General features: G+C 51.7%; 1 protein-coding gene across 4 annotated transcripts in view; it reads left to right on the top strand.

Moving 5' to 3' along the window:
• Prdm2 (PR/SET domain 2) overlaps window positions 1-10,056 on the top strand; it is a 101,197-nt gene that overhangs the window by 90,861 nt on the left and 280 nt on the right. For all 4 annotated transcript variants that reach the window (XM_021161466.1, XM_021161469.2, XM_029476797.1 and 1 more), the window contains 2 exons: window positions 5,924-6,067; window positions 8,357-10,056. The exon at window positions 8,357-10,056 is cut by the window's right edge and continues 280 nt beyond it. In XM_021161466.1, the coding sequence (XP_021017125.1) occupies window positions 5,924-6,044 (121 nt within the window). In that variant the 3' untranslated portion in view covers window positions 6,045-6,067; window positions 8,357-10,056. The remainder of the gene's footprint in view (window positions 1-5,923; window positions 6,068-8,356) is intronic.

The raw sequence follows: 10,056 nt of genomic DNA, 5'->3' as shown, positions 1-10,056 counted from the left end.
AGAAATCTGCCTGCCTCTGCCTCCCGAGTGCTGGAATTAAAGGCGTGTGCCACCACGCCCAACGCCACCACCTCTTCTTGAGGTACTTACTTTGCAGGAGAGTCTCCTGTGCCTCAGAGAGGTTGAGGAATCTTGTAGAGGCCCCAAGGCAAGTCGGAGGCAGAGCTAGGCTCTGAATGGGAAGGGCCTCCTGGATCACCCAGGTGCCCACAATGGGTAATGCCAGGTGACCGGCATTGCTGGAGGTGTCTGGTGGCTCCTTCACTCAGTACACAGAGGATTTCAGCAGAGGTTTCAGGCTTGTCTTCCCTTGACACCAGCTACCACGCCTTTGACCTTCCCCTCCACCTCCCGCACAATACAGAACCTCCAGTACTGATTGCCAGTGAACTGTGCCACAAATTTATAGAGATGGGTGAGACATCAGTGTGAGGCCCAATGTCGTCTGTGCCAGAAAGAGAGAGAGAGAGAGAGAGAGAGAGAGAGAGAGAGAGAGAGAGAGAGAGAGAGAGAAAGAGAGAGAGAGAAGAGCCAGGTGAAGGCCAGGCAGAGACCCAGCAGCCACCCTCATGCCTTGGAGAGCTCCTGTCCCTTTAAGTTACCTGCTCTCTCCAAGGTCCTCACTTTGCTCCCATGACCTAGTCTCTGCCTACTCGTGCTTTCCTCTCAGCCTTCTCTTGAAGTCTCTGTTGAGCATTTGTGTCCATCAGTTGTGGGAATCACAGCTCCCAAGGTTAACACTGGCCTCTGAGAGACTAAATGTGTGGTGGCTCTGGGCCTTGGTGGTGTCCCACCCTAATGGTGGTCACTGTTACTTGTCCCCAAGAGTCTTTATACCTGGATGCAGTTCCTCCACATCCCGTTGCACCTTTGGCCCCTGGACCCCTTGCCCCTGCCTTCAACTTTGGGTGCTGACCAGTCCCGGGTTCATGTTTTTATCTGGGTCTTGGGTCAGCCATACACCTGACATGTCCCCTGGGTGCCTAGTCAGTATTGCAAGTTGAATCTGCTCCCACCTGGCCTGGCTCTCCCTGGAGTCCCTTCCTCACAGCAGCAGGACAAACTCATCCTGCTCTGGAGCTAAGCTAGACTGAATGTTCTCTTCACACACCCATGTCCAACCGTGTCATTACCTGCCCTTCTCCTGCCATGATCCCAGTGTGTGTAAAGCTGGGGCTTTTCACTGCTCAGCCTCCAGGAGTTCACAAAGGCCAGCCCTCTGCCCCCATCACTTGTTCCCAGATGGCATCAAGTGCCTGGTGGCTGGTCTTCTCAGTTCTGGCCCTGGAAACCCACAGTTGTCCCATCAGGGACAAGCGAGCTCTCATTTCACCCAGGGCCTACAAGATCTTCCTCTCCCCTCCCTTCCCTTCCCCTCTCCTCCCCTCCCCTTCACCTCTCTGGTGTTTTAGACACGCCTCTGCCCAAGCATCTCTAAGAACCAAGTGCTTTTGAGATCCACATTTGGCATCTCACATACAGCCTTCCTCTGACTTTGCAGCCCTTGCCTTCCCTCTGCATGGTCTCGGCCTCCCTCCTGCCTTCATTTCTGTACATAATGATCACTTAACCATTATGGGCTGAGGAGTCCTGGGTGCCTGTTTGCCTTGTGGCTATGTCTACCACACATGAGCCCAGGGAGCCAGGCTTTGACACCCTGTGCTGTGCTTCAGGTCTCCTTGCTGTGCTGGACAACGATCTGTGTATGCATTAGGTCTGGGAATGTGGCTTCAAGAGGGGTGCAGTGGGCAGACTTCAGGAGTTGTGGAGGGACCTCTGTGGTGGAAGCTGGGGATTGTTCTTGGGTTTGCCGTGTCTCCTCACATGCAAAGGCCACTTCATTCTGGCTTTTGAAGGTGATGGTATGTGCTGTTCTTTTGCTGTGCCACTTAGCAGTGTTTATATTTGAAATTTGTTCAGTGACTTGGTATCTTTTGCCAATTTTAAGTTATTTTTTAAAACGACTTCTTGATAAAGTTACCTATCTTCTACTTATTTATTTTGGGATAGGGTTTCATGTAGCCTAAAGTGGCCTCGAACTCCTGCCGTAGCTTAGGATGACTTTGGCTTTCTGATTGCCTCCCCAGCACCAGAACGTTGGGTTTATGTGCTGGTAGATTTGAACCCATAACTGCCAGCAAGCTGCCAACCGGGCCACACCCCAGCCCCCTTCTGAGGTTTTGGTTTCTGTTTCTGTTTTGTTTGTTGTTGTTGTTTTCTTTGTAGTTTTTGTTATGGCTTTATTTCACCTTGGTCTCAGGTTCCCTGTCCCCTGTCCCTGAGAAAGCTCAGGTGTGACCTAACCTTTTCCCTTGCTCCCCAAGGCTTGGTGGTAACCACTGGGGCTCCGTCACCAGGACAAACAAGCAGACTAACTCCCTCAGGGACCATGTGTTGCTGACAGCCTGAGACTTAGCTGCTCTTGGCTGCTCCTCTATGCCCCTGTATCACCTCCCTCCATCCCAATCTCCTCCCACACCCCCTCTTCTGAACTTCCTCCCATTTCTCCTGTACATACCATCTTACCTGGGTTCCTTTCACACGGATCCCTGGGAGCTGAAAAGGGAACATAACCCTTTGGCAGCCTGAGGCCTGAGCCCTAGAACCCAGCTCCCTTGGACACAGAGCTGTTCCTCTATAGGCCATAGGGCAGAAGCCTGAATGGTGGGGGTGGGGGGAATTATTTGCACAATTACATAATAATAGGTTTCATGATGATGTTTTGATACATGTATATAGTGTAATTTAGTCATATTCATCTCCCATTGTCCTCTCCTCTCCCTTTCTGACTCTCACTGGTCCCCTTTCTCTTTCCAACTAGCTGTCATCTTTTCCTCTCCTCCTCCTCCCCTCCCCCCTCCCCCCCTCCCCTCTGTGACCCGTTCACTGGGAGTCATTAGTGTTGCTGATAGGAGTATGGGTGAGGATTCTGTACAGGATCGCTGTCACCTCAACAGTGGCCACACCACTGAATAGCATGTCTCCTCCATGTCCTCCAGCAGCTATTAATCACCTATAGATCTTCCAGGAGGGGTCGGGTACAGTCTTTAACAGGGAAACATCTGAGTAAAGACCTAGAGGAAGGAAGGGGCGTCTTGAGAGGAAGAGAGTCCTGATAGACTGAACAGCCTGGCAGAGTACACACACAGGAAGTAGAAATGGCTGCCTGATAGAATAGGTTGTGTTCTGCGTGCCACGAGTGGCTCACCTTTTCCGAGCCTTGCCTAAGTGCCAGGTGTGGGTAAGGAGCTCTGTCTACGGTGTCTGCACTATGCCATCTGTCCGTACAGATTGGGGGTAGGCTGCATGGTGTGTGCGGCCTATGGACTTTGTTTCCTGAAGTGCAGCTTCTGAAAGGTACCTTGTGCAAGCTACGGGTGGTGCACCCCCCTTGCGCAGAGCCAGTGCATGTGAAGCACAGAGAAAGCCCTCCCCTCCCTCAACACAGCTTCAATCTCAGGGAAGTCAGATGCTTAAAAGGGAATCTTAGGAACATGGCTGTGTTTCTTAGCTGTCCAAAACCAGCTGCTACCAAACCCTCTGGCCGGGTTAGCTGAAGCAGTGAGCCCTGAACTGACAGAGGTAGGCTAGGAGATCAGTAGAGCTGTACATCCTAAGTATAGAAAAAAGGTAGGCTTGTCCTGAGGGTGGTGGGAGGGAGAGGCGCAGTGAAGGGGTGTCGTGGTCTAATGTGCCCTTTGTGGGGAAAGATCACAGTTCTGCAGAACAGACTGGAGGGAGGCCCGTGTGGCCAGGAAAAGCCCCGTGAGGAAGGAACATTGTAGGAAACCTGGAGAGAGGTGGTCCATGGTGGGGGACTGAGGGAGGAAGGTGAACCAGATAGCCTCCAACAGCAGCTGAGGAGGGGACAGGAAGACCCCCATCGGTCTGGCTTTCAGGATGTCAAGAGAGTACCAGTCACCAACCAAGAAAGAGATGATGTGTGTCACAAGTTGAGGTCAGGATCTGAATTCAAGGGGTCTCCCAAATGTCCAGGTGATGTCCCCTCTGGGAGACTTAGCTCGGAAATGTCAGGCTTGGGGTCAGACCTAGGTTCAGACCTCAGCTCCCCAAGCTTACCTCCAGGATCATGAGGTGGTTGTCACCTGCACTGGGGCTCAGGAACTCATATAATCCTTAGGTTAAGCAGGGGACCAACTCGTTCCAGAGTTGCTGTGAGCACCCAACCTCCCAAGGCAGGAAGGAGTCTATCTCACAGATGAGTCTTAACCGCAGACTTCGTGAGAGTCACCTAGGTGGTGACCTGGTGTCCACCACAGTCAGGGAGCTCTGCCACCCCAAGAATAAGCCCCTGTCCTTGAGTCATGTCTCCATTTTCTTATCTGTGAAATGAACATAGAATCATTTGCTCTTTTTGACTGCTGGGGTGGAGGATTCAGAGAGAAAGGATGTGGAATTCACAGAGGCCATGGGAGTGTGGCTGAAATTGTCTTCCCTTCCTGCCAAAGATGCCCAGGGGTAATGACAGAATGGGCCGTTCCTGCAGGTTGCTGGGAAACACTAGGGCAGAAACCCTGGGCTGGGGAGAGAGTGCGCCCCCTTGTGGAAATGTCTGTGTTTGCTGCCTCCTGGCGAAGAGGGGCCGCCTAGAGAGGAAGGTGGGGCCTGCAAAGACTTCTGTGTCTAGGGGCTGATTTTGAATGTTGGATAGGTTCACAAGGAAGGGTGGTATCAGATGCCAGAGAGTAGCTGTCAAGGCTTCTCAGAGGGAAGCTGAACATGCGGCGAGAAATTAAGAGAAAAAGAACATTCAGCGATCTTATTCTAGCCTAGGCTGATGGGAAACTGTTGCACAGGTTGACCCCCAAACTCATGTGATGCTCCTGCCTCAGCTTCTATGTGCTGGGGTTACAAGCATGAGCCACCAGGCCTGGCTCATTTGATTTCTAAGTTAAGCTTTACTACAGCTTGTATGTGTGGGGATAACCATGCTGTGTACTGGGCTCAGTACTGTCTCAGTACTAGGCTCAGTAGTTTCAAGCTCCCACTGGGGATGGAGTGTCTTGGAGAAGATCCCTTGTTGCTAAGGGGCGGGTGCTACTGTGTTAGACTCTAGCTGTTTGCTGCCTTGTGCATAGTGGGGTGTTTCATAACTTTCTGAGCATTGCTTAACATATGTAGTGTGTGTGTGTGTAACACCCCTCCAGTGTGACAACCCAAATACTACCAGACACTGACAAGCACATGCCCTGGTTAAATAATGCTGATTCCCATGATGATGGCTCCTGGGCTCTCGGTGCCTCCATTTTCCCTTCTGTCAATTCAGGATAATACAGGTCTGAGTCAGTCGCTCGTATGAAGAAGGGAGCTGGTCTATATGAAGCACAGTCAATAGTATAAGTCAAGCTAGCTCCAATCTCACCATTCTCCTGCCTCAGCCTCCTGGGCTGCTGGGGTTACGGGCACATACAACCATTCCGGCTCTTGTCATGCTAAGCCAATGGTGCAGGCAGCAGCTAAGGAGCCATGAGCTCTTAGTGCCCCAGAAGGAGAGCAGCTCCTGTGTCCCACAATAGCAGTTCAGGATGCCAAGGATGGAAATGGGGAGACAGCGTGGGGATGAGGCATGGGGTGCTCTCACAGGAGGCAAAGAGGGCAGCTTTCCCAGAGGAGGTGGGAGCCCAGCTGGGCACAAGCTGTCTGTGTGACAAAAGAAGATGAGAGGTGGCTGGGGTCATCTCTCTTCCAAACACTTCTTTAAAAGTGAAACACAAAGGGCCCTGGACTGACATTTCCATTAGGAAGTTCTGTTACCCCTCCAGGTATGTGGCGCGAACATGCAGGAAGAGCCACCTTGTGTGGGCCTGGGAGATATGGGTGGCAAAGATATCCCTGCACCTTCAGTGATGCCAGAGGCCCAAACTGGTTGCTGCTGATGACCTGCGCTCTTCTTTCCATACAGCTACAGCCTCCGCCTGGCATCGCGATGCGCCTCATCAACAGCCCCTTATATTACCAGACAATGCAGAAAGGTCAAGGCTGCAGCAGCAACTCCGTTCCAGGGACCCTTCTTCAAAGAGTAGGCACTTTGTCTGCTCCTTAACAGGTAGGAGGCAGAGGCACCCTGGCACCGTCTCCTGGCTCTTGGGTCCGAGGGTGGGGTCCAGGTACATCTTGGGTGAGTGAGTAAGCGGGAGAGATGGCGTGTCAAGCACCCTCCAGGCTAGCACGGGGCCTTCTGCAGGCACGGGTTTTATAGCTTAGCAAGTAGATTCTGGACCACCAGGGTTCAAACCCTAGTTTCACCATTTGCTGGCTGTAGGGCTACAAGTCAGTTTCTCCAAGTCTCAACTTCCGTATGTGTAAAGGAGGACTTTTGGCCTCCAGAGGAGAGAATGGCAAACCATTCTGTGTTGACGTTGCCCATTGGATGATATTTTGCTATGGCATCCCAAACAGACTCAGGCAGTAAGAGACTTCTCTTAACATTGTGTAATACAACCGGTCCAGCGATGAGATCAGTGCATATGCTTGCCTGCACCAGGCCTGCCAACCCTCAACCACGGAAGGGAGGGTGCACGGCCCTTGTATTCCCACTGCTGAAGCGATGGCCACTGGGAGGCTCTGGGAAATGGGGAGCCAGTGCTGTCAGTTGAGTACCCACTGGTGAGCTCCACTAGATGTCTCTAGTGGAGAGGTCCAAACCCACAATCACACAGACAGCCCTGGTTACACTCAATGGGTCTCAAAACAATAACTCAGGAAGACTGAAAAGGAACTTATTGGGAGAGGGGCTCGAAAAAGGTGTGGGCGGGGGGGGGGGGGGGGGGGGGGGGGGGGTAGGTGGGAGGAGACAAAGGAGGGGGAGAGAGGGTAGTAGTCACCAGCGTGCCTTGTATACACATAAGGAAATAACAAATAACAAATCTAGTATTCCAAAGCATTGTGTGTATGCACATGTGTATGTAGAGGTCAGAGGACAACCTTCAGGATTGCTACGGTCGGTTCTGGTGGGGACACTCTTTCTGGATTGTAGACAGTATCTTCTTTCTTACCATGTCCGCACATGATGGGGCCCTAACCATCTCCACAAGGTCCTGCTCCATCACACTGAGGGGTTTGACTACAACACAGGGCTTCCAGGGAGACACAGTTCATTGTAGAACCTACCAGACACAGCTACAGAAAGGTTTGGACATCTGAGACATAGAACCTCAGCTCAAGATGATAGCACACAGGTCCGCACCCTCCTGTTTCAAGCGGGAATTGGGTGGGTAGGACGTGCATCAGAACTCTGGTCCTCTGAGTCCTGGAATGGATGGAGGTGAACCTTAGGTGACTATGCCCAGGGAGGGAGAGCTGGCCACATGCGTGCAGGAGAGAAGGTCACTCTGAGGACCTAAACTTCCTGTGATCTCAGGAAAAGTTAGTCCTCTCTGAGCCTGTTTCCTTCATGATGCATGAGCATCTGTGCTGTCTGCCATAGAGTCTGTGTGAACCTTTGAGGGAAGCAAGGGGCAAACGCTGGCTCACAGGGAGAACCAGCCATTAGTGGCCACCAAAACTGACATCCTGGCTCCTTTGGGCTTAGCAGTACCTCTGCCAGCATCACCTTGGCACAGGTACATCATCCATGGCTTCTAGACCCACACAGGAAGTTCCAGTGGTGCCATGCCAGGAGCATCACTGACCCACCAGGAACGTCTGAGTTGTGCGTCAGCAGTGGAGCAGACAGACAGACAGATGTGGCACGTTTCCACATATTATAGAGCAGCATGTAGACAGAGCTACACCCACATGGTCAGATGGACAGAAACACAGCATGTTCAGACAGACAGAGCTATAACTGCATGCCCAGAACTTCACAGACATGCAAAACTGAAGCACAGAGCCTTAGGTGCCCATCAGTTCAATGTGTGGTCTACGTTTTTAAAAATGAGCTAGGCTTGGTGGTACACGATATAGTTCCAGACGTGTAGGAAGCTGATGCAGGAGGATTTCAGAGTTTGAAGTCCCCTTGGACCACATTGTGAAAGTGTCTCAAAATAAAGTAAAGAGGCATTGAGGATGTTGCTCAGTGGTGAGGGTGCGTGGCTAGAGTGTGGGAGGCAGGACGCCAGGATGGAAGGAAGGAAGTCAGGGAGACAGGCAAGGGCCAGCCGTCTAAAGTGATGCTGTGTGTGGGGAGGTATCCTGAGGGGGATGGTTCAGGATGGGTTAGGGTCACATTCTGCATCTTCATCTGATGCTGGACATATGCCTCAAAGATATCCAGTGGGGCTTTTATCCATATGTCCATCATACTTCAGGAAACTGCTTAATGTAATGCATAGATCACATCGGAAGTTCAGCGAGTACTGGCTGACATTGTCATTTTCTTTTTGTCTCTCCTCAGCACCTGAAGTGACCTGGAATCAGTGAAGCCAAAGGGACCAGCAGTCTGCCCTGCAGAGAGCACTGACCTCTCCCAGTTGTGAGAGTGAGAGAATGAACATGAGAGAGGATGAGAGAGAGAGAGAGAGAGAGAGAGAGAGAGAAAGGAGAGTGCATGTGTGCATGTATGTGTGTGCTGGTGCATATGTGTGGTCCCAGCCTCAGGAGCAGGACCTTCATGTCATCCTCTGGATGATCCTTGGACATGGCCCAGAACCGTGCTCTGTGGTGCAGCCATCCTGCCCGGGAGGGGCGTCTCCTTCTATGCAATTTTTTAAAAGAGTTCCTTGGCCCTGCTTCGTGCTTCTTGAGCTGTGCGTTTGCCATCGCTGGGACTTTGATCTGGCCCCGAGGGGTGGGGAGGGGTCCTAGCTAAGGATGACCTTTCAGAGGTCAAGCTGCCCCTCATGCCACCCCTCCCCACCGCCCTCACCGCCCTTTTCCTCATACTGTCTCTGGGAATCAATAGCAAATAGCATATAGATCCATCAGGGCTGAGCCTGAGCCTTGGCCCTCGCACTAGGAAACCCCCATTTTCTCCCTAAGCAACTGGAGCTGCCAGCTTTCAAGTCATTTCCTCCTTTGAGGTTCAGGAGTCCACTGCTCTGAAGTCTCCACTGGGAACCCTGGAGCCCACGCGCTCAGGATGCAGCCTCCGCGCCCATTCTCAGACCTGGTCTCATTTAGTAGAAGCAGTGTCTAGGGACACTGGGGTGGAGATGTGACTCTCCTGTGCCCTTCTTTGTCTCCCATGGTGGGACCCACCACACCATTAGCATTTGACCCTTGCAAGTTAGCTGCAAAGTAAAGCAAAGGAAAAAAAAATAAAAAAAGGGAAATAAAAAGTATATGGATGGGTTCAAACAAACAAAAACCAGGAGGATTTGAACGGGTGATTTTCAGATGCCATAAAACTGCTTGCCAGGGGAGGGCAGGGCTGACCTCTGACCTCTGCTGTGGTGGACAGTTGGAGCCTGGCAGAAACACGGACCTTGCTCACTGAGGTCCCTTGGGTTTTGTGCCTTTGGGGCGGAGGATGCCTGAGACGATTTTGGTAATGTTTCCTCAGCTCCGATCTGGTCCCTACCTGTCAAAGTGGGAGGACAGAACTTGGGAGAGTTGTCACACAAGAGAGGGGCTGTCTTTTTCAGGGCTACTATGGTTGATATTGCAACTCTGTAGATATGTATGTAGACACTTTTAAAAGCACGTATTTATGGACCCTGCTGTAAATGCCCCATTTTTAAAGTTTTATAACATGTGTTATTTAATTAATCAGTTGACTGGCTGCAGTAAGGGGACTGACTGGTCCAGGAAAAAGGGTCCCTGGAGACCCTCACATGGGCAGGAAAACATCCATCATCGTCCAGTGTCACAGTTTTCCGATTTACCCACCCAGCCAGACTCTGGCGTGCCCCTCTTTTATTTCTTCAACTGGAATTTTCTCCTTCTACGCACCCTGCAGTTAGTCCTCGAAAGCATGGACTCATGGCTGTCGCTAACCCCACTGACACAGTCTGTCCTACAGCTGGTCACTCGGACTGTATCCCAGCCCCGCCCTGCAGCCAGGAAAAACCGCACGAACCCAAAGCCTTGGCAAACTGCTTTCAGTCAAACTTGGAAAATGTTGCTGGGCTCTTGGGGGATTCTCTCTCTCTCTCT

This window comes from Mus caroli, chromosome 4 (assembly GCF_900094665.2).
Source record: "Mus caroli chromosome 4, CAROLI_EIJ_v1.1, whole genome shotgun sequence".
In the NCBI taxonomy this organism is placed as follows: domain Eukaryota; kingdom Metazoa; phylum Chordata; class Mammalia; order Rodentia; family Muridae; genus Mus; species Mus caroli.
Note: the sequence above shows the minus strand (reverse complement) of the source record. Positions and strands in the feature narration are given on the sequence as shown.